The 25,290-nt window shown below is 38.4% G+C and overlaps 1 protein-coding gene across 4 annotated transcripts; it reads left to right on the top strand.

Annotated features, from left to right (window-relative positions):
* Window positions 1-268: 268 nt before the first annotated feature.
* arfip1 (ADP-ribosylation factor interacting protein 1 (arfaptin 1)) lies at window positions 269-16,873 on the top strand. Of its 4 annotated transcripts, XM_062433818.1 has the most exons (10): window positions 269-501; window positions 2,737-3,125; window positions 7,363-7,464; window positions 8,915-9,023; window positions 9,570-9,671; window positions 10,692-10,804; window positions 11,091-11,312; window positions 13,124-13,281; window positions 13,610-13,784; window positions 13,887-16,873. In XM_062433818.1, exons 2-10 carry the CDS (start codon window positions 2,739-2,741, stop codon window positions 14,040-14,042), a joined length of 1,524 nt encoding a protein of 507 aa, XP_062289802.1. In that variant the 5' UTR covers window positions 269-501; window positions 2,737-2,738; the 3' UTR covers window positions 14,043-16,873. The 4 variants fall into 4 exon arrangements, with proteins under 4 accessions (XP_062289802.1, XP_062289819.1, XP_062289829.1 ...); XM_062433835.1 differs by lacking the exon at window positions 9,570-9,671; XM_062433845.1 differs by lacking the exon at window positions 2,737-3,125.
* Window positions 16,874-25,290: the final 8,417 nt, after the last annotated feature.

Here is a 25,290-nt window from a genome sequence, read left to right on the forward strand (position 1 = left end):
TTTATTACATTTTTTATTGAGTTATGAGGGTTTTTTATTACATTATCAGGTTCTACGAGGCTGAGTGGTACACACAGCATATATTGAAACTCTGCACATTGTCGTGTGTTTAACTTAAATTGGTTTACATGTATTGAATAGGTAAAAAAAAAAAAATCAAATGAACCAGTTTTAATGAGTGTATTCAAACTGCAGGCGGCAGACTTTAACAGCAGGGGGAGAGCTCATTCAACAGATGATGTGTTCAATGACAGCAGAGGCCCCTGCACACTGGAGCAGTCTTTCCGGGGTTCAAACAGCAAGCCTGGTGTGTGCTTGTTGAGAGTCAAGGGACGCCGAGGATAATCTGATAGTTCCTCTGTTACATCTGTGCAGCGTGTGCATTAACAACCTCTCAAGTAAAAACCCCGGCGTGGCTCCCACACACCGAGGATTTCATTTAACACTTACTCCCAGCGGCTAACCCTTCACAGCTAAATAGTTAGCCACGGCCGCAGACAGGTAATGTTAACTAGTTTTTTTTATCATCGCTTTTCTCTTTTGGGGGTGTTGAAGTGCATGCATCTAGTGGCATATTTTTTGGGGTATAGGTGAAACTATCTGACGTGCTTTTAAGTGAAGATTATTCCTCGCTGCAGTGCCAAAGCTAGGTTTAAAGCTAACAACACGTCAACAAGTCCTGATGCATTCACGTTAACGCAGATATACTAAAGCCGACGCACAAAGGGGCTAAACATTGCATTCACAGCACGTTTAATCATGCTATTTAACACGTTCACCGTATATAACGTGTCATTCATTGCATTTAAAAATATATTTTTGGTCACTTTTAGTCACGTGACCGATTGATGCAACAGGTAGTGAAGCCGCATTGCCAAATGTTGCAGCCAGTTCCGGTGTTTCATGTTATAGTATAGAGAAAGAGTCTATTTGTGGCAATAGATGTAATGTTCAGTGATCAAATGACGGAAGGAATAACCCTTTGTAGGTCACACCAAGAAAGTGCTATTTAAAAAAATAATTTTGAGGCCATGACAACATAAAACATGGATTCCCCCCCCCCTCATTGACCCTACATGTGATGTTTTACAGACCTCTACAGAACTCATTCAGACCTCATTTGTTCAAAACTTTAAAAAAAAAAAAAAAAATCATGTTAGAGGTTCATTCTGTACGTGTACAAGATGAAAAAATGAAACTCAACTTCATAAATGTCTCCAGCAGGATCTTTTATGTCAGCAGTGATTTGTGTTATCCTTCGTTTATACACTAGCACGACCTGTATCTATAGCAACCATAACACAATCTGATGGTCTGTCTGTGCATTACATACCTCATACAAGTGGTAAAGATTGCCCAAAAATAATGGGTTGAATAGATTTTGTTTTTGACCAGATCATTATGACACAAAGTGACCTCTGCCAAACGATTGAGCAGACTTACAAAGGGATAAGCTTATTATTATGTTCTTATTATGTCATTTTATTCTGGTTTGTCATAAAGTACCAAATCTGACTTGGGTACCATGATGTAAAAATGGGTTGTAACTTCCTGCAGAGCTTATTATTGTCTTTTCCAGTAGTTAACATGTTAATACAATGCAAGGATTGTTCCAGTGTTTTTTATGTGACTGCTGTTACAGTCACTGGCCTCTTTTATTAGGTACACCTGTGCAATCTAATTCAATCCAATACAACAGCTCTTACATAAATTATACATTATACATTTTCAGTTTTTGTTAACATTATCAGGAAGGTGATAAGTCTACTTTAAGGTGGTCGATGGTGGTGTACTAGGGTGCATTATATTGAATGGTGTACCGAATATTTTGTCCACTCAATTAACATACATGAGAGGGGCAAAATATTAGGAAAACACCAGTCAATTACCCTGGTACACCACCACCACTTAATACAGTAATAAACATAAAGTAGAATTATCAAGTTTTTGACCTCCGTCTGTTTAAAAATGTTTATATCAGTCTTACTTTCATTGATTTAGATGTTCATTCACAGTAACTCTCATATTTTTCTTGCACTGTAAGAAATTAGCATATGATGTGAGATATTTTTGTTGCCATAAACAGGTTGTGAATTATTTTGTCCTGCAGTGCAAATACTCTTCATCCAAATGGTTAGAAGAGTCCCGGGGTTCTGGAAAATGTCTTCAAAACTGCAGAAAGTGTTTGATAGGGCTGGGCAATAAATCGATATTATATTGATATCGTGATATTTTATAGATATCATCTTAGATTTTAAATATCGTAATATTGTGATATAGAATAAGTGTTGTCTTTTCCTGCTTTTAAAGGCGGCATTTCAGTAAAAATGTAATTTTCTGAGCTTAACAGACTGTTTTATTATCTGCCTTTATCAACTTAATCATTGTATCCACATTACTGATGATTATTTATCAAAAATCTCATTGCGTAACTATTTTGTGAAAGCACAGATAGTCATCCCTACAATATTTTCCAAGTATTGATATTGAGGTATTTGGTCAAAAATATTGTAATATTTGATTCTGCCCATATTGCCCAGCCCTAGTGTTTGAAACAACCTGGTGAGATTTTCAAATATCATCAGGAGTTTATTTATTGAGGAAAACTAATGTTTGACTGTGACAAAGAGAGGCTAAGTTAATCATGCACTGTAGTGTTGTGCTGTAGTAGTACAATATGAGCAGTCAGCCAGCTTGGTAGGACCCATTCATACCCTTCTATATGTCTGTTTTCAGGTATGTCTGAAGTTAGTCTTGAGGCTGAATCGGGGAAGACCTCAGCCGAGGACCCTCAGATGGATAATAAGGAGGCTGACGGAGCAGAGGAGAGTTTGAGTGAGGGTGTAAAACAGGAGAGTGTAGACACAAGTAGGGGTAAGGATGACACAGATGAGGTGCTGTACGACGTTAATATTGACAGTGCTGAAGAACGTTCAGAAAACAATGACAAAGATGTTCAGAGAGAAGATGAGGGCATTCAGAGCGAGAGTGCGGTAGCGGGCAGTGACGGTGATGCTCCCGCACAAATATCTGACAGTGTAGACAATGGGGGACACGAGACAAATCATCATGTCGAAACAGCTGAAACAACAGAGGAAAGTGAAGATTCTGGCACTGAAACAAAGGTGAAATTTACCTTCACTTTGGACAATCAACCTCTTCTAGTGCTTCCTTACTGAGCTCCTGCTCCTGCTGTTTTGGTCTTGATTTGCTGTGATGGTGGTGGTGGCGGTCTCTTTCCTATGATTACATAATCAATTTAAGATCAGATCAGATCTTTGTTGGATATAATCAACATGAACATGAGTTATAGCTTTCAATCGATTGGATTTGTTTCTTCCTTCTTTGTTTGTAGTTGTGTTTCAGATTTCATTCTGCTTTGCTGGAAGTTTTAGAAATAGTTTTAAGTGTTGCTCTTGGTGAACTTTGTGGCTTTCTTGTTAATTACTGGTGTGTTGGCTCTGTCTCTGTAGTGTCTCTGCTTTGTATGAATACTGATGATCGCAAGCTGATTATTAAGATGGATTCAACTTTGGTACAATATACTAGATGTATATTATGATGTTTTTTAGTATTAATCATGATCCATCATGTCAGTAAGTACACTTCTATACACCCATTTTTGCTTTCTTTAGCTCAGATCTGTGTGTATGTGTGTGTGTGTGTGTGTGAGAGAGTCAAAGTGTGTATGATGTGTAAATGATACAGTTTACTCTCAGTGTCTCCTTGTGTGTAAGTTAAAAACAGAGCTTTTGAATTCATGCTGTCAGTCACATGGCTGGGTAAGTAAGATGGATTTGGACTCCTGACTGCACATAATCAGGCAGTCCCAGTTTTCTTGTGGAATGTGTGACTCCTCAGGCTGCTGAATCACGTTCTGCTTTTGGCTCACTGCCAGTGTTACGTGTCAGATCTCATGGATTTGAAATCAAAAATCCTTCTTTATGAAGTTCCCCTGAACGCAACACCATTCTCATCCAGACTTTATTTGAACTTGATATTGTGCAACATGAAGTTATCACGTTCTTCCGTAGTTTGAGAGGCAGGATCGTTATTATTTTCTACTCGGCTGACGCAGCTAAATTAACAATTAGCTCATTGTTGCTATCCATCCCTCCTACATCATGTTTGCTTGTATCCTGGATACTAAACTGTTGGGAACGGCAAAGCATGGCGTGCCATACCTTGCCCCTTACCATGCCTAATTAATTCCCAGCCACCTTATTACTCTCTCTGCTTCAGCAGGCTGACACTTTTAGTGGTCTTTCCCTTTAGGATGTTTGCAGATGGTGGGTGGGATCATTTTGGCTCTCAGACCCCTGATTGTCCCTAGATCCATTGTTAGATTAGTCCCAGTACATTTTGCAAGATATTACGAAGATTATATCAGGATACATGGATAGTTCTGGTATGATTGCAGCTAAATGGTGGGGAAAAAAACAAGAAACAAAATGATGCTGGTCATCAAACTTTGTTACAATCACTCTTCATTTACACCTTTTCTTTTTTTAATGCATGTAATCGAGACATGCCCTTGCCAGACAGCCAGTTTAAACTTGTTGTCAGAGAGGTTTATCAGGCAGGAGTCTCTCTTATCTGCAGAAGGTGGTTAGAGAAGCCTACCAATGCATATCTCTGCTGCCTGCATGCAGGCATCATATGGCTTTTAAGTATTTATGTGTCCGTCACGAGTGACACAACCATCAAAGTGCTTCACTTCAGTCTTTATTAAATATGTTATATTCTGGGTGAGCATATCAAGTCTTTAGTTACGGGTTCTTGTTGATGTTTTGAGTCCCGGGGAACGAAACAGCATCTTTGAGCCTTCCTCACTGGGTTTTTAAAAAAAAAACACTTCCTCATGTATGCAAAATACTTGAGAATGTAGTTAACACTAGTTTTGTAGAAGCTATTATTAAGTTTATGTTATTATATTTCATTCTTTTCATCTATCTTTACTATCCATATACGGCATATATATGTCACTAAATCTTCATAAGGGCTTTGTACTGGTGGTCATTGTTGGGATAAGCTGCAGTCCACACACAGATTTTGTTTTGTGTGTGTTTGTGTCGTCTTATGTTTGTAAGGTTTTAAGTGTACTAACATTTCATCTCTTTAATTCACTTTGTACTAAAACCAGATTATTTACTTCTGCAAATAGTTGTATTTGTTGGTCAGTAAAGACATAATTTACCAAATGAAGTAAAACTGAACATGCTAGCGTTTATATTTTAAAGTATTGTTCATATAAACCACAGGATTTAAACTCACTTTTTGCTCACACACTGAGACCAGCCAGTCTGGTTAGACCTGACCCAGATCTTGTTACCTGGTGATCTGGTACCATTTGCATTATTTAGACACCAGTCAAGGTCCACAGTTGAAGGATGTTGTTCAAAGATGCAAACTCAGATGTATTTATTGTTTAAATGATGCTTCTCTTTATCAATCGATATTCATCAGCTTCACATTATCAGGCCTCACAGAGCTCCTTTGCAGAGCTTTATAGTAGTTGGTATAGTAGTCCACAATGATTAGGCCACAAAAAATCACACTAAAACTAGCACAAATGTATGTTAAGCCTTCGACTAAGACCAGTCACTTTATTACAGCCTAAAAAGAACTGATGTTGCCACAAGCTGTTGTCTCCGCCCTGCCGCTTGCTGAGCCAACAGTACATTTGCAGCTAAGCAAGCCAATGTGTCGCTGTCATTTTAACCCACAGGCACATTTAAGAGGAGCAGTGATTTGTGTGTGTGTGTGTGTGTGTGTGTTCATAAATATTATATAACATGTCTTAGCATGTGATTTATCATGTTAATTATGTTTAAGGTTAAGGAAAATGTTGTTTCATGCATGTTCCTGCATCACAAGACATTCTGAGTTAGACCACAAAATGACTAGTTATAAAATGTGACACATGGTTTTATTTGGTCTGAAATGGTGAATGTCAGTATAAAACACAGTCCTGTATTTCTTAGGATACACTAACATGAATGCGGCTGTGGTTATGAGACAGTAAATATTGCCAGTAAAGCACCGCCTTTAGGGAACAACAGATTATAGAGATGACTGGTCCCATTTTCTTGCATAGCTTGATGGGATTGGTGGAAGCCTTAAGCACTAAAACCTCGATGATGGTGTGTTTAGTCATTATATAGACTTAGTTTTGCAAAATAGGGGAGTGTTGAAAATGTATGTGATTTGTTGCACAAGATCCCTTGTAATATCCTGGTAAATCGTCTGTAATGCTGCAATATAACTGACTTGCTCACTAGCTTATGAAGCTCTCCATCCTGTTGTGGAAATTAGTGAAAGAAATCATACAAAGAGAGCAGATTGATTGAGTATTATGATATATTGTTTCAGTAATTTGCTTGAATTGGGTGAAATCAGTGTGTAATGTGTAATTTTTAAAAGCTATACAATGGCAAATACCAATTATTTTCATTATCAATGAATCTGTAAATGGTTTTCTCCATTAATCAATTAGTTGTTTGGTTTATAAAGTGTCAGAAAATGGTGGAAAATGTAGCTAAACTAAAATGTCTTGTTTTTTCCTGCACACAATAAAGATATTTAGTTTACTATCATAGAGGACCAAAGAAAGCACACAAATATTCACACATGAGAAGCATGAACCACAATGAAGTATTTTCTTCTTTAAAAATGACTCAAAATGATTAATCGATTATCAATAAAATTTTCTGTCCATCAACTAATCATTGCAGCTCTATAGTGCATATAACATCATGTTTTGGGTATTCAGATATTCACTAATCAAATGTGGTCCATTGGATCATGTGAAATGTTCTAACCAGTGTACTCTATACTGAGCGGCTGTGGCTCAGGAAGTAGAGCGGTCGTCCTCCAATTGGAAGCTTGGCGGTTCGATTCCCGGCTCCTCCGGTCCACATGTCGATGTGTCCTTGGGCAAGACACTTAACCCCAAAATTGCTGCGCAAACGGTGTATGAATTCTCCCTTGTAAGTCGCTTTGGATAAAAGCGTCTGCTAAATGACTAAAAATGTAAAAACAAATATATATATATATATATATATATATATATATATATATATATATATATATATATATATATATATATATATATATATATATATATATATATATATATATATATTTCAGTGGCGTTCATGTCATCACTTTGACTCCACTGTATCATTATCAGTGTTGAATTCTGGCACAGGCCAATCATTTTCACACGTAGCAGTGTCCACAAGATGGCAGCCAACAACTACTGTGTTCTTCAGCTACATCCTGAGTCCTCTTTGTTTTTATTAAGTTGGCAAAGAATAAGCTTTAGGCAATAACCTGCTTCATTCACCTTCCTCATTACAGGAAAGCACAATGGCTGAGGAGTCCCAGAGAAGCTCAGCCGCTGAGATCCCAGTCACTAGCAACGGAGAACTGGATGAGAGCCCAGAGACGGTCTTCCAGAGAGTAAGGACTTGTTTAGAGAGAGCGATAAAAATGTCTCTCAAAACTGTATAATTGTCTGAGACGGTGCACAATTACTGGCTTTTAAATCAAAACCTTGAAAAGGTCCTCAAGGTCCTTCAGTTGATAGATGGCGTCTTTAACAAACAATACAACCCACCTGTTTATGTTTCTCATTGATAGATCAAGCAGAATATATTTCATTAAAAACTCCTCTCCCGGATGACAGTGAAAACAATTGTGCAAAATTTGGAAATATACGAAAAAAAATAGGCTTAATTGTCTGTAGCAGTGACGTACTCAGACAGGATCTTTCTGCAGTGAAGTCATTTGATGGAGACCTCAGGGTGCCCTCGCTTTCCCATCCGTCTGCCTGTGAGTTGGCAGAGCTTCCAGATGGTCTGATAATTTCTCCTTGTAGCTCACAGTCACACTGTCCGTCTGCGGCAGGGAGGACGTGGCAGCAACACGCCCGCATGCAGCTTCAAATGGTTTAATCCTAATAAAATTGGATCAGACGAGGACTGATTTTGTTATAATTTCACATTCGGTGAACTTTATGTTGAACATTACAATGACTTAAATCTTAAAAAAGGTTTGCCTCTGTATTATCATCCATCCTCCTCAATCAACAATTCATAACAATACGACAGCACAGCCCACTTCAGATGTATGACTCAGTCATTTTAAATTCAGTTATGTCTTCTCTTCTTGGTATCCTGGTGATCTGTGCTCTTCCTCTCTGCTGTATCATTTCTCTGCCCATCTCAACCCTCAGTTTAAAATTATAATGATGATTAAGGGAAGTTAACAAACAGCAGAAAGCAGGCGTGTGAAGAGAAATAGTATGTTTTTATATATATATATATATATATATATAACATTTAAATAGGCATATCATGCAGCTTTACATGTCATTTGAGATAAATTATTATGACTTATTGTGAAGCCATTGGAGGACGGGATGACCTGAACAGTCACTGGGGTAGTATAGCTTAGGTAAATTAGGTTTTAAGAAAGGTTAAAAGTTGGTATAAAATCATTTCTTTTAAGTAATCAGACAGTACACTTACAACAAAAGTCAGTAATATAATCAATAAAGTAAAAATGTACATATGATTGAATACATGTGTTGATACAGTCTGCAGCCAAAAACCCAAAACCGTCCCAAAGGTCCTCACCAATATACATCATCACTCCCCTCCAGAAATTATCCAAACAAACAAAAAAAATCATATTTCTATATTTTTGTTCATTTTTTTGTGGGTGGATCACTGTCGCCAGGTAAACTGGTTAGATATAGAGTTGTAGGTGCATGTTGAATTGTTGATGAACCTCAAACCTCCAACATACATAGAGAAAGGGTTAGTGGTTTACCCACCATTCTGCCTGCCTATTAGGTATCATTTAAACCTGTTCATATAATAACTCTTTGATCCCCCCCCCCCAATAGCCCCCTTACTCTGGTGGACCTGGAGCCTTAAACCTCTCAGAGTCTTGTGTTACCTCCAGCAACTTTGCCTCGACAACAGAGGGCATCATTGAATCAGGACCATACAAAGGTAAAGCACTCCTCTCCCCTTTTTTCTACTGTCGTTCTCTTTCTTTAATGTTTGTGAGTTCAGTGATTCAGCAGCTTATTAGAACTGTTGAAATTGTTGTGATTGTTTTACATCCCGTTGTATTTAAAAAACGTTTTTCTCTCCATATATTCCAGAGGTCCACTTTTGGTTTTTAATCTATGTAAAAATTTGAAAGGCAGACATTTGAATTTGTAAAGGTGGACATCTAATTGAATTTAATTAGTTCTCTCTGATGTCCACGCGGCAACCCTCCTTTTCTTTTCATCATCATGCCCTTATTACAAATGCAAATAAAAAATCTCCCCATGGAGAGACGAGCCAATGTTGCCATGGCTGTTTTCCATTATTATTTACATTGGTTGAGGTAGGTTTTTGTTCAGTAACACATTCATGGGAAGAGCCACCCTATTTATAAAAAAAAGAAAAACACACACAGGAAATCAGCATCAATGAGAAATTCCCCTTTGCACTCCTGTAGGTCGGATGGTGACATACTAATGAATCATAACTCTGAATATCTCCCAGGGTCAGCAAGCCTGCCCACATCTCCTGTGACACCTGTAGCTCCCAGCACAGCTGTTGCTGGCCGCCTGGCGCGCTCTGTCAGCGATAGTCAGGCTGAGAAAGGTACCGGCTGTGATGGAGTATGGACAAGATGATACTGAATCGTCACCATTTACGCTCCAAATTAACCACAGTACCTTTTTCTTCATTTTAATCAGTTTGTTACCCTCTCCTCATTCCCACAGGCTCTGCTCCATTCAGAATCAAACCTTTCTTCTTCTCTCCTCTCTCAACTCGCAGCACTGTTTATCGGCTCTCCGTTCCTTTACCTTTGCACAAGTCTTGGGCTTATTGAAGTAGTGGTCTGCTTCGCAATGGTTAACAATGAGCATTTCCTCCTTAGGGTAATTTTCCTAAGATCTAGATCTCAAGATTTCTAGATCTCATGCAACCTCTTGACGCCTAAAGCATTTGGCTTGGGAAAAAAACTGCTTTCACATTTAATCTCAAAGGTTTTTTTTTCCTGCTTGCAACCTTTGTCCTTGCAAAAGTTGTTACCCATAGTCTCTCTTTATGGAGTCCCGAAAGTGACAAAATATAGAAAAAAGTTTATCAGACAAGTCAAAGATATAAAACTTAAAACATCAATAAATAATATTGTTAATTCAATAATAATATTGTTATATATAATATAGAGCTGTAGTTAGCTAGCTTATATCTAATATTTCACTAACAGTATTATTATTTCTTGGTGTATTCAGCTATTTTCTTCACTTGTCTGGTAACATTCAACTACATATTTTGGGGCTTCATATGTTTCAGCATTTTCCCTCTATGCCCAAAACACAATGACGCACTTCTCATCCCTTTTACTGTTTCTGTTAGCATTTTAAAAGTGATATATCATGACTAATTGTATTTTAATGTTCATTTTGATTTGAATAATCATAGCTGTCACCAGCGTCCTTCCTCTAATGCCTTCAATTAAGTATTTGGTCTTTATTGAAGCTTCAATGTTGACAATGTCATTACACTGTTTGATCATTATTACACTTTGTACCTTCCTAATTTTCACCGTAGCTCTATAGACTGCAAATCTCATAACTCAATCACTCACTAAGTAAATGACTTTTAATTGTCTAGGCGCTATGAATGAACAACCAAAGAGTGGAGCAGTGGTCCTTTCAGATGACTTAAAGAACCCCGCCATGGAAAAACTGGACCTAGTGAGAAAGTGGAGCATCAACGCGTATAAAGTAATCCTCTCTGTCCTTGGTTTATTTTTATGTCTCCCTCTACTCTGCTACTTCTCTGAGCCTTAGTCCAACACGTTACTTTCTCATAGTTAATTAGGATGTTGGAAGAAAAGAGAACTATATCCCAAACTGACAACCACAATAAACTTTGTAAACTTTGTATTTTGGCTCCACTCTGTCTGTCTGTCTCTCTCTCCGCTTTTTCCTATTACACGACAGTCAGACTCAGTTTGCACTTTTAAATCTTATCAGCATGTGCTGTTATTAAGCTAGCTGTTCTCTGCAGTGCACCAGGCAGATCCTGTCCGAAAAGCTGGGTCGGGGTTCGAGGACCGTGGACCTGGAGCTGGAAGCCCAAATCGATGTCCTCCGTGACAACAAGAGGAAGTACCAGAATGTGGTCAAGCTGGCTCAGACGCTGTCCACTCAGCTGTCCCAGATGATGCAGACGCAGAGGCAGCTGGGCGACGCCTTCGCCGACCTCAGCCTCAAGTCACCAGAGCTCCATGTGAGTCCATTTATTTAGATACACTGAAATCAATCAGATTAGGTTTTAACTTTACTTAATGTCCCAGCAGAGATCATAAAATAATGTAGAATATAAATTGACTTGTGAGCCACCTGCTGGGAAGTTCCATGTTTGCATACACTATCTTATCCTCTAGATTACTGTTTATTGTTGCTGTTGTTTGCTGTCTACTTTTTTTTTTTGTTAATGTAAGAGTCACATAACCGTGCACGCTGTAAACCAGGAATTTGATGGCTCGCAAGGCAGCACAAATCTCCTTTACTTCCTCTTAATCCTCTAATTGTGTTGATAAGTTTTTTCTTTTTTTTTTGAGTAAGTAAATAAATATACAGTTATATCATAAAATCAAATTTAGCTTTTTATATCTCAGACATGAATGTTTTTTAGTGAATACTGTGCTGTCAACATGTTGTACTCGATTCTTTATTATGTCTCACCTGGTCTGCTGATTTAGTATTGCACTTCCTAAAGTCAAGGAACTCACAAGAGACAGATTTCAAGAAATCAATTAAAATTAATGATTTATTTTCGTCCTGATTGTGCTCAAAAAACATTGGATCCTACATTTCCTATTATGTAACTACATAGCATCTTTTGATAGACCTTCCCTGCCTGGTAAACAGCCACGCCATTCAAACTCCTGAGCCCCAGTTTGCTTTCCATCAAACAATTTGTGGTCTATGAAAACAGGTAATGCCTCCACATTTAACTGCAAGCCACAAAATCTCATCAGGACAATAAGAATGTTTTTAAAAAATGGAAAAAACACCCATATTTATACATCCATACACACCAATATGCTGACAAGTTCTATGATGACAACCAACCCACTCAGAGTGATAAACATCTCGAAGCAATTAATAATTCAATAAAGCACATCAAAAAGAGCAGAAATACAACGAACATACCTCAAAAACAACACTTCGAAAAATTACAAATATCAAAACATCAAATTAAGCTAGACAAAGAGAAACCTTGAATTCCTGTACAGAAGGGTGGGGGGGTGGGGTCGGGGGTTAACACTGCTATAAAATATGGATTAGATCAAATAACATAAAGGAAACTGACATTATATTTACAAATGTTATCATTTTCAAATGTGTGTCAGGATCCTGAAATATTAAACTATTAATAAGCTATATTTTTGTTCAACTTTAGAGAAAAAAATGGTTATCATGTGTAAATGTTTCTTCAGAGTTGGAGATTATTATGACCTCCTCTTCTCGGAGATCTAACATGCTCAGTCTGAATTGGGCAGAGAACTACAGAAATCAACATAAATAACACTAGATCCAGTATAGCTTGTAAGGTGCATTTATTGAGCTTTCATTAAAATATTATTATATTATTATTAAAAAACTCAAAATCTATCAAAGTTTCAAAAGGCATCATAGCGAGTTCTGGGGACACAATTAGAGCAAATTCTAATTCTGGGGATATAATATTTAATTATTCTGATAAATTGACATTACTATAGCATTGTGTTTGATATTGTCTTTGGTCTTTTCTTACGTAGCCCTGATTACATTTTGGTGCTTGGAGTAAGTGAATGCTGCTTTCTAATAGCCTTGCACTTACATGTTTGTATATAATTACTGTCCAAAGCCAAGATAGCCCCTGATGAAATGACTATAACATCATCAGGGTTATTTTCTCAGACTTGACAGAAGACATTATACAACTGTTGTCTCTCTCCATGACAATTTCTGTACCTCTTTTTAAGATTAAATGCATTGTTTTTACTTATAAGGTCTTAATAACCCACGGTAATCCTTTATACTGTCCTTCAGGAGGAGTTTGGTTACAATGCTGACACCCAAAAGCTGTTGTCCAAAAATGGAGAGACTCTGCTGGGTGCCATCAACTTCTTCATCTCCAGTGTGAACACACTTGTGGACCAAACAATCGAAGACACCATGCTTAATATAAAACAGTATGAAATCGCCAGGTAATGTGTACAAAGATATTAATCCAAAAAAACAAAAGTGTTCAATTTACTATAAGATACATCATATCATCACATTTGATGATTCGTTTGGCATTTAAACCTCTTCAATGAATACACGACAAATTATTTCAGCACTAATGTCATCTATTGGTGGTTCGTTTAAACATGGATTTGGAGTTCAGGGTCTCTCTCATCAAACACTGAAATCTAGTAGCTTTGTAGTGTTGTGCTGAATGTATAGCGACACTCCTCTGCTATGTGTTACACATCATAATGGCTGCACACATTTCTGTTTCTAATGCTTTTTTCAATAATAACACACTTTTAGGATTGAGTATGATGCGTACCGCACAGATTTGGAGGAGTTGAATCTGGGCCCACGTGATGCCGTCACCATGCCCAAGATCGAGCAGTCACAGCAGCAGTTCCAGGTCCACCGCGAGAAGTTTGAGAGGCTGCGAAATGACGTCTCTGTCAAGCTGAAGTTCCTGGAAGAGAACAAGGTTGGTTAGAAGCTACCTCAGCTCTATATACCAGTGCAGACATACTGTATTAGCTTTCAGTTCAAGTGTTCTCATCATCCCTCTATCTTTGCTCCCAAACAGGTGAAGGTATTGCACAACCAGCTCATCCTGTTCCACAATGCCATTGCTGCGTACTACGCTGGAAACCAACAGCAGCTGGAAGAGACACTCAAGCAGTTCCACATCAAGTTGAAAATGCCGGGTGGGAACAGTCCATCCTGGCTGGAAGAGCACTAATCACTCCTTTCTTTCCTTTTCACACCTTTAGTGGCTCAGTTTGTCAGAGTTTTGACAGGAAATGTCAAATTCTTGAAACTACAGGAAACTACAGGAACCTCCCTCCTCCCTCCAACTCCACTATTAACTACCTTTCAAACTTTCAAAACTGTAAATCTTTTAAAGAAATCCAAGAAGAAAAAACTCCCACAATCTGTTTTTACTCTCGCTGTTAATACTTAATCATTCTTTTCACCTCTGCAGTTGTTTCAAAGCATAGAAAATGATGCACTTTTATACTGTTCGACAAGTCCGTTGAACAGATGCTGCAGTAAACACATTTGGAAACTGTTAATGGCCTTTTGTACTCCAGCATATGAATGTTGTATCCAAGCACGGCAGACATGTTGGCTCTGTAAGGAGAAACTACGGGGGATCAAAAACGACTGCCAGTTTTTCACCTTGTTTACATTGCTGTTATCAGCTGATTGAAATTGAGGTGAACTTTGCTTTATGAAATTCTGATCACAAAGCGACAGGAGGCAACTTTTAACATTCAATATAATTCTTTCGTGATTTGATTTTGACAGCTGTGGTGATAAGAGGGGCCAGTTCCCCTAGGTTGACTACTCTGGGCAGCATTTGGGAGTGGGGTGCGCTTGCTGAAACAAACTTGGGAGAGACTCGGTAGTCAGACATTTCTCCCTTCTCTGTTTAAGAGAGGCTGAGATTGACACTAAAATGAGAATAGCTGTTCCACCTTAAAGGTCAGTCCACATTAAGTGAGCCTCATCAGGTCAGGCTAACCCATTATTGTTAACTTTGGTTGCTATAACCCCCTTCACTTCTCCAGCAGTTGGGGAAACAAGAGACGAGACTTTTCTGGGTCTTGAGAAGCTGCAGCATTTATTAACAGACACACTGCAGCCTGTACTGTACATTTACTTACTGCTAACATTTTCCTCTGCTCCGCCCACATTCATCATTACTTTTCAAGCTACTCACTCAACAACACGCTCGCTACGCACACATATTACGCACTGCCCTAAAGGAGCTCTGCTACTCCTTTCACGTAGATGTCCTTTAAAGAATGAGGAGAGGGAGGATTTGAAGCATTTGTCGATGACTCCAAACTATTCAACGATAACGTATGTTGTATATGACAGTGTTATCGTGCTTGCACAGTGTGCGAGTGAAAATCATTAGTAGCCCATTGATATTAATGATCATGTGAAATTTTAGCAGTGGCGCTCATAAGAATGAATATAGGGGAAACTGTACATTGGTTTTTTTGATCGTGGAAATGCAAATTGCTTGCTTTTACCAGCAGCCTCTTATTTAAGAAGTCATATTAAATTGACTTTTTTTTGTTTTTTGCTGAGACTTAAATGAGAAGGTCGAAACCACTCTCATGTCTGTCGTTCTATTCATCTCAGTATAAAGACCGAAAACAGAAGGAAACAGTTGGCCTGCCTCTGTCCAAAGCTAACAAAATCTACACACTAGCACCTGTAAAACTCATTTATTAACTTCATATTTTGTTTATTTAATCTGTACAGCAACCAAAGTGTAAAAATAACAATTTGCGTGTGGTGTTAAAGGAGATGTATGTGCTTTTGGACAGATGGACGAGCTGTTTCCTCTTGATTTCAGTCTTCATGCTAAGCTAATTAGCTTCTGGCTTCAGCTTCAAATTGAACAATCAGATGTCAGAGTGGTATCAGTTTTCTCATCAAACTCAGGGCAAGAAATGTAATAATATATCCCAAAATGTTGCAACTAGTCAGTTAAATAGATGTCTAAAAATCATATTGATTGCTGTTCACAACAAATTCCACAGGCTATGATATGATTATGTTGACATGATGCTACTTTTAATCAATATTACCCTCAGTTTTTCTACCTTTGTCTACATTCATGGCACATGACTGAACAGGCCAAAGTGTTGATTCTCTTTAATTCCCGAGAAAATGAAGGACCAGCCTTATTTAACTATATGTGCCTTGGATTTATTAAATTAATTATTCTCTTCCCCTCCATGCTACCTGGCTTTTTATAGAAAAACAGGCGCTCTAACTACCACTTTCTTTTTGGGATCAAACTCTTGATCCCAAATGAATCTCTTGAATGAAGAGAACGGACCAAACACACAAACACACCTACTCACACACACTCAGAGGAGAAGTACAGTTACGGTCTGTACGATGTAAAAACACTCCACACAACACCACAAAGGATTCTCGAGTAATTTCAGAGTCTGTTTGAAGACATGCTGTTCTCAAAGATATTTATCCATAATTGCACATAAGCACATTTATGCATTTGAGACTAATTACAAAAAACTTGTAAGAACTGTATGATATGTAAGGTGTAAAACCAAAATGCGATTAACTTGACGTTTTTTTCTTTTTGTAAATTTGAAAGACCAGCATCCTCTGCCTGAGCTGCTAACAGTTTCCTTAATTGAGCTATATAAAAGTATATTTTTCAAAGAGGACATACTGGACACTAGTTTTTACAACCAGCTGTCATGCCCTCAGTTTGTTAATCTGTACTTTTCCTATGGCTTACTATAGCAGAGTGAGAGTGTGAATCTTGTACAACAATCTATTGTTTTCTTGAAATAGATGGATATATATTTGTAATTTTCTCTATTTTACCCTGTAGTTTATGACCAATGCTGCCGTTTGGCTTTGTTTTTCCTGAAGACCTAAAGAATCATATGCTAGTACCAACATGTACTAGTGCATCTATACCTTTTGTAATAATGAAACATTAACAAATGTTGAATTGAAAAGGATTACGAATGTTGTGTAACTTCTTTGGGAAAAATAAACGTTTCTTTTCTTTAAGTGTCTCCAGAGACTGTTTTTTGGGGGGTTTTTGTCAGGATTTATGGTTGAAACTTATATAAAAAGTCACCACCAGGGGCCAACAAAGAAATATGAAGCTCAGTAAAACCCATACAGTTATTATACTGTCTAACCTTATAACTTACCTTGTGGGAGTTTAAAATTATATATGGTGATTTTAAGTTAACCTGCTCTGATTTTTTTTTTTTTTTAAGTTCCTTTCAAGATAGTCTGCTGTTGTTTATTTCATAGTCTCCCATTTTGTTTACATATGGATTCAAATTGCTATAGTTGACTAAGGGACTTTTTTTCTTTACTCCAGGTGCTTTTAGATGTATACCCACAGGTATACATTTTACTGGATCAGGTTAATCTTAAGAAAAGCCTTCAGGATGTTAATCAGCCTCAGCGATGCCTTTTATCTGCATGTACATTGTCAGGTAAATGTGGTGCTTACAAACATAAATATATGTACGTATAGCAGCGGGTTTATGTTTTTCATTGGGAAGGAATGAAGAAGAATTTGGTTTTGGCATGACATGGCAAGCTTGCATAGAGTAAAGCATATCCTTATCAGTTTATTATATGCATGAAATTATTTTAATTAACTAAAAACCGACACAAACACACTAAGACATTTACAAAATGAAGAGAAATTATGGTGCATGTTCACAAAATAGTGAAGAATAATACTGAAGAATAGTTTTGTAACACAGCAGAAAATTGTAGAGGTGTATAAACATTCCATAACAGAATTTTACTATAAATTGGATGTAAGGAAAGTTCATCCAAATAGATTTTGAAGTTGATTTGTGACACCTAAATGTACAAGTTAGTGGAATAAAAAGTTTACTGTCTTTTGCACTTTTAATCTAGTTTTTGTTATTGTTCAGTTCAGTATCTTAACACTTAAACACAAAGATTTAAGAGACTAAATCCATGTTATATTGTTCTCAGTTGTTATCTGGATCATAATTTATTAAACTAAAACAGAACCAGTTCTGTCTGACCCTGAGGTGCAAAAAAAGGAGACAAGAAAATGTAATTGTTCTTACTGACCATTAGAAGATCCCTTTATAATGCGCTTTCAATATAAGTAATGGGGGCCAAAATCCACAGTCCACCTTCTGTGCAAAAAATGTATTTCAAAGTTTGAAGCTAATATGAAGCTTTAACTGCTCAAATTATTTGAATTAAATGGATATTGTTCAACGTTACAGTCTTTTCAGTGCCAGATACCCTCTTTTTGGGGAAAGTCCCTCTATTCCACCACAGCTCAACAGGGAAATATTGTCTGAGGAAACACAAAGAGGGAATTTTATGCTAAAAAGACTGTAAATGTGGCAGATATCCACTTGATATGACTGATTCAGACTGCTGAAGCCTCATATAAGCTTCAAATCAACTTTTAAATGTATTTTTGCACAAAATGATGGTGTGGACTGGACACACATGTGGATTTCGGCCCCCATCACTTACATTGAAAGCACATTTGAAGGGGATCTTTTAGTAGCCAGTATGAACAAGAGAAAACCTCTTTCAGTATTTATGTGGGCACCTAGCTATTGTTTTAAGACAAACTTGAAAAATGGTGAACCTGTCCTTTAAGGAACAAAGTATTTTATTGTTTTATTGACTCAGTTTTAATATTTTAAAAGCATCATAGTACCTGTTTAAAACCGATTAAATGGTTACATTAATCCACCTGACTGAGCCACCTCATCACTGGTTGCAGCTTTGTGATTGCACCAGTGGTCACAAGCTGCGCGGAGGGAGCGCGCAGGAGGAACCGTGAACGCGCCTGCTCCACCTGGCCCAATCACGTACGAGGAAGCTCACAACACCGCCGTCTGCTGCCACCGCTGCAGCTGTGTGTCTCTGCTCTGCACTGTTGCTGCTGCGGCTCACCTGTGCGGCTCATAACCCGACACAACACACAGATTTTCTCCTCTGAAAAGTATCTCCTACTAACTCCAACCGTGTCGGAGCGGATTACGTGTCCCGACGGGTCCTCTCATCCCTCCGGTAAGTCAGGCAGGACGCCGCATCATGCTGTGTGTGTGTGTGTGTGTGTGTGTGTGTGTGTGTGTGTGTGTGTGTGTGTGTGTGTGTGTGTGTGTGTGTGTGTGTGTGTGTGTGTGTGTGTGTGTGTGTATGTGCGCGTGCGCGCGTGCAATATGTAACGACCTGTCCTGTACTGTAACTCTGCTGTGAAAAGTCACTGTACCGTGAGAGTGGAGGCTGGATGCAGATGCTTTTTCTTGCATCTGCATCAGGGAGCATTTAACCTTCCTCCTGCTGTTTTCGCTCTCTTTGAGCCTTAAGGTGACAACAGAAGGTGTCCTGCAATGCAGTTAAGGTCCGAAAATACATCATTATGAAGATTTAGTGTAGTTTTAGGCCTGAATCTGTTGCTCTGCTGTATGTTGGCATTGTAAACACCATGGCAACATTGGTGCTTGCTCTCTATTCTCTCTATCTATTTTAAAGGTCGTCCTGTGCAGAACAGTAACGTTGCTACTGGAAAGCTCAAAATGCAAATTATTGCACATTAATGAAGGATTTTGTACAGTCAGATTGTCAAAATAGATTAAAACTTAAGCTTTTCTTGTTGACTCACAAGCAGCGCAAGTCTTCAGGTAATCAGCCGTGTGTCAGATGTCAGCTTTGCAAGAGTTATTTCATGTATTTCTGTCTTTATTATCACTTCGCAGCAAGAGTCTATCCTTACTTGTATAAGTTAAGCTTAGTTGGTAGTTTACCTGATTCATAAATATTGCATTAGTGCTGGGTGCCATTTAAACATTTTGGCTATATGTATTTAAAAGGGGGGCCACTACTTTTTTCTGGTGCTTACTTTGAAATATAAACCTATTATTCTGCAAAATCCTGCTTTCATTTAACAAAAGAAGACAAAGTTCTCACATTACAAGCAACTGCCCAAAAACTCTGGCTAAATAAAATAGTTAAATTTAGCAGAAAATCAAGAACTGTCACACTTAGGAAACAACACTTTGAATTTGACCAGATGTTTGATGCTAACTTTCAGTATTTCGATGCTTACTGTGTTTAGTAAGGACACATTTTGGATTTGGGTGGATTATACTGGAGATTTTTATTAAAGTTAGTTTGTTTCTCAAAGTGATTACTGCAATAAGAAGCAGTGTTTTGGTGTTTTGGTGATTGTTGTAGAGATAACTGCCCCAACAACAACCCCTTTGGTTTAACGTACAGATTTATAACTCCGTCCCTGTTGGTTTTGTTCTAAACCTTGGACCCCGTCTTCCTTGGCTTTTGTACACTATTATACATGCTGAGATGAATTAGAGGGCAATCCATTCAAGTGTGGGGAACAATACCCCCGTGGAAAAAAAGAGTTTCTCCCCGGGTCAGGTCAAGGGGGAGGGAGGTGTCACCCCCGGTTGCTGTGGAGGCTGCGAGTAACATGGAAAACTCAATTCTCTGACGTCATCCTGAGGAGGAAGATATTCGGGGGTCTTGATTTATTTGTGTGGGAGCAGGGAGGGGCTGAATAGTCGTTGCCAACTTGGGTCAACTGAAGTGTTCTTTATTGCCTGAAAATCTGTCCTTGTCTTATAAAATCAATTTTAGTCTACCATGAAAAACAGTTAAAACGTTAAAAAAAGGGAACAAAAGGTAGAAAATTAAATCGCCCTCGGATGCATGTCTTTCTCTTATGTTACCCCTCAAACCCCCACCCATGTTACCACCCAAATCTCTCAGCAGTAAACTGTCTTATAAAGAAAAGAAGCTTCCAAAAAACTCATAGTTGACTAAGCAGTACCCGACAACTTATTAGTTAGTATTTATTGTTATTTTTGTGCAAGAAAAAATAGGATTCATGACGCATGTAAATATTGTTTTGGGGATTTATGGACGTCACCCAGGGGATACTGTGTGTTGTGTTTTCACATGAGTCTGTAATGTGATCCGTGTGCATGTGCTGCCGGTAAGTAGTATTTTGCTGGCATTAAAGTATATTCAAATGAAGCCTGCTGTGTCTCAGTGCCCTTGGGCAAACACTTTTCCCCAATGCCATGTAAACATGTTTGCATTACCTCCATGTTTCCCTGCTGTTGTCTCTATAGTGACCTGAACACCTGCTTTATTTGTCACCGCTGAAATATCATCATAATAACCTGCACCTCGTTCAGCTCCTGTTGGTTTAAACCAGTTGTTAAGCCACTGAATCAGACAGCGCGTTTGTTATTTTTTCCCTCAGAAATGTTATGATTAATCTGAAGGTTTCTGGGGCAAACACTGCTCTAAGGCCACACACAAGGTAAGACTTGTGAAGCCAAGAGGTACAGCAAGATTTGCCTGAAGCTAATCTTGGCACTGGGCTCAGATTGCTGAAGCAACAATTGGAGGCCAGAGCCAGAGGTGCAACAGACGCAGTGGTCTGCCGCAGGCCAGACACTGATCACCTGTTAACAAAAGAACAAACAGGAGAAGATTCAAAGCTCTGTTTTGATCCGTAGCCTCACAGACAGACGGTGTAGCTTGTCCCATCTCATCCATCCTTCTTGACATTACTTTGCCTGAGTGGGTTTTGTTTCACTTGGTTGCCTTTGTATTTTTTATTAGGAGGTTCAGTGTGAGTTTTGTAATCTGATGTGTAAGGTGTGTGTGTGTGGGATAGTATCATGTCTATAAGGATTGGAGAATATGGATACAATCCTCCATGACATTATATGCAGTTTTATATTTGTGATATCTATAAATATTGTGATATACTGTACAAGGCTTTGGAAAATCAGAGGAGACATGGATAAATTACCCAGACAGTAACGTCTGTAATTCCCTCACAAATCAAGCTACCTCATCACAGTGATACAGAGATCATAAAAATACAACACTGTCATAAAACGCTTGTTTTTATTGAGATGCAGCATCACACAATTCCTAAAACAACCAAAGATATTGAGATACACAGTTGCTTGTTTTATTAGGTCTATCTAGCTAAAACTAGCGTAGCCCGTTACAACTTCCCTGCAATAAATCACTACCTTTATCAATAAAGGTGTTCAAGAGGTTTTGAAATTTATGGTCGTTTTGGAGGCGGTTGTTTGTGGTGCAGTTGAATTATTACACTGCCAGGTGTGTCTAATGTTGTTGATATAGATAGGGTGGAGCAAAGATTAGAAACGCATCATACCCGAACACCATGCCAATTTCGCTGAAGCTCCATATGAGCTTTACATAAAGTTTTTAATACATTTTGGACAGAGGGAGGACTGTGGACTTTGACCCCCATCACTTATATTGAAAATGCCTTATGGATAGACCTTCTATTGGTCAGTATACAGGAGGAATGATTACAGCAAGGAAAAACTGTTTCAATGTTCATTAAGGGCTCCAGACTGATGTTTATGACGACAGACTTTGAATAATTGTGAACCCGTCCTTTAAAACTGACCTCTGGAGATTTCTCGTAAACACACAAAAGTGATGTGAGTGTTACTCATTAAAATGCTGAAGTATTAAATGCATTTTCTTTTTCATAAAAACAGTTGCAGAAATGAATTATTAAAATTTTTAAATCCTGCGTTGTTTACACTCATGTTCACTAGCTTTCAGCCTTCTTCTTCCCTGACTTTGCTGTCAAAAGTTGGAATAATGTGAATCCATTGGCAGAAACGGTGTATCACCTTACCTGTATGTGTGTGTGTGTGTGTGTGTGTATTCATGCATATGCACAAGGAGCCAGTCAGCAGTTCAACATGGTGCCTTTAAACAAAAGTAAGCCTACTGCACACTGTCTCACTTACTGCAGGTAACATTTCAGTCTGAAGTTGTCTAGAATAAAAAAGTTTGACTGATTATCAGTACGGACAAACTTTGTGTGGGAGTTAGTTTCACATTAGTCAAAAGGGCTCATTAAAATGTGCCCGAGCTTAAGATGTGATCGAACCAGCAAATGTTTGTCTTTTTTGAATGATAAAAATGAAAACATCAACGATCTAAATATAGTATAATTCATATCTCCTATACAGTTATTAATTATCTGCTGCTCACAAACATGATATTAACGTGTGAGGCGTTGAAGGCACACTATGCAGGATTTTCCTAAAAAGCAATATATACAAAAATAATCCTTCTCAATCATCACTTATGACCCATTAGAAGTGTGTGTTGGTGTCTGTATCTGCAGAGCCTCTGCCTTCTGCCTGTATTTTCTTTATCATTTTGCTGAATGACATTTGTGGGCGTCAACCTTTGGGGAGTGGGTTTGTAGCCCCCAGCCAAAAACAGCGCACAGGGTGTAAGGGCGGGAGGAGAGGATGCTACGTAAATGGTGGACACACCGCTGATGTTCTGCTTGTTTAGCTGTTGTTTGATGAATTGCTCATACTGCCTGCCTTTCTTCCAGATCTTTTACATGGTAAATGGTAAATGGATGCTTATGTAACACTTTTATCTGAAGTGTTTTACATTGTTTCTGCTGCTTACTCACCTACTCATTAGTGGCAGCCCGTCCTGCCACCTGAGCCACAGCTGCGATTTTGTTGCACTTAAGGGTGTGTGTGTGTGTGTGTGTGTGTGTGTGTGTGTGTGTGTGTGTGTGTGTGTGTGTGTGTGTGTGTGTGTGTGTGTGTGTGTGTGTGTGTGTGTGTGTGTGTGTGTGTGTGTGTGTGTGTGTGTGTGTGTGTGTGTGTGTGTGTGTGTGTGTGTGTGTGTGTGTCTCAGCCCCGCCCTCGTGCATACAGGCGGAGAGTAGAGGAGAAAGACATTAAAACGTGCAGGAAGTACCAACTTTGAATGTTGTGTTTACAAACGGCAACAGAAAAATCTTTCATACTCAACCTTTAAATACAGTTTCTGCTTGGTCAGCTGTTAAGAAGATAATCACAGTTTCCATGAATCAGCTTTGCAGAGGTTTTGTTGTTGGTTGTGAGATTAAAAGAATTCCTCCTCAGTTACAGGTTAGCTGGCACATGATATAACCTGTGTTACATGTGAGATAGTCATTCATATTAGTCTTAGCTGAACTCGTCTGAAGCTTGTTTAAACAGTCATTGTCAGAGCAGCCTCGCATGCTCTGCAAACTGTCAGCTTTAATCTTTAAAATCTGAAAACTTTGTTTCAGACACAGGCATGTTATTAACAGATTTATAATAAGCTTGAGGGATATATTGTGTTGGGAGCTCCTGCATCTGCACACAGTCTTTAAAAATCCTCAGTTCTCTGACTCTGCAGGTGTTTGTGTCACAGTGAGAGGCACATGAATGTAGAAGTTTGAGATTTTTCACAATGTTTAATCTTTGAGAAGCTGCATCTACACTACTCAGTTCTTATTCACGTGAGAACAGTATTTATTATATGTTGTTTAACTCTAACAATGATTTAGAGCTGATAAACTATAGTATGATTTGAGGCACTGTTGGCAATCTTTGTGTTTTGGCGATCTCCAGCTTTTAATTCTGCATGTTCCATATCATCAATAATTTCCTCATACTGTCAGCGGAAAGAAATGATGTGCTTGCAAAGGCCACAAGAAATGCCTGGTTAGACATAATTTCTGCCTCAGCAGTCTGAAGGATACTGCCCTGTTTCTCTGGGCGACGAAGGCAGTGACAGCAGAGAGTTTTAATGTGCTGGGATAAAAATGATGGGTCCTTTTAGTATGGAGTCCTATGATAGGTCTGTTGAGATACATGTGTTAATAACTACATGGGAGATTTTTGGTGTTGTTTAAAGTAAATAAAATATCAGTCAGACTGAGAGTTAGAAGAGCACATTCACTGAGTTTCTTAAAGCTGCTATAATCAATGTTATTATAAACACAATGAATCAGATGGCTACATGTATCGTGACCCACAGATAATTATTACCCAACTCTGCAGCTCACTTCAGCTCTACAGAGCGTCTTTTAACTCATTGTTTTGGTTTTATAGCCCGCTGCTGAACTGATTGGTTCAATCTCATCACTCTCATTAGGATCATTTTTGGCCGCAGGAGGCAGCTGTTTTCTGCAAAAAGGAAAATAAATGCTCTAAAAACCCACTTAACACCAACCTGCCTAGCACCAAACAGCAGACAAACATAGTTAACGACTGGCTGGTGAACATAATGGAGCATTTAGCAGCGAAAGAGCCAAATATTTTTCTCAGGAGTTGGTGAAGACCAAAACGGAGATAAAAGAGTGAATATTGGACTAATAACCACTAGGTGGCCAGAAACATGACGCTAAATGAATGCTAATATTGATCAGTATGTGCTTGACGTGTAATTGGCAACTGTGAGGTCAGCTATGTAAGGTGAAAGATAATATGTCAGTGTTGGCATCCTAATATTATTCGCTCTGTAGCACCATCATTCCACCTCCAAGATTTGGTATTAAATGCATTTTCTCATTGCAGTTCTGTAAATTAATAAAATTGACTTTGTTAATT

This window comes from Scomber scombrus, chromosome 2, assembly GCF_963691925.1.
Source record: "Scomber scombrus chromosome 2, fScoSco1.1, whole genome shotgun sequence".
Classification (NCBI taxonomy): domain Eukaryota; kingdom Metazoa; phylum Chordata; class Actinopteri; order Scombriformes; family Scombridae; genus Scomber; species Scomber scombrus.

Excerpts from the sequence above, each read along its gene's own strand:
- arfip1 (XM_062433818.1), top strand. The coding sequence starts at position 2,739 with ATGTCTGAAGTTAGTCTTGAGGCTGAATCGGGGAAGACCTCAGCCGAG. Across the intron at positions 10,805-11,090 it reads GGAGCATCAACGCGTATAAA|TGCACCAGGCAGATCCTGTC; the intron begins GTAATCCTCTCT and ends TGTTCTCTGCAG. Across the intron at positions 13,282-13,609 it reads AAACAGTATGAAATCGCCAG|GATTGAGTATGATGCGTACC; the intron begins GTAATGTGTACA and ends ACACACTTTTAG.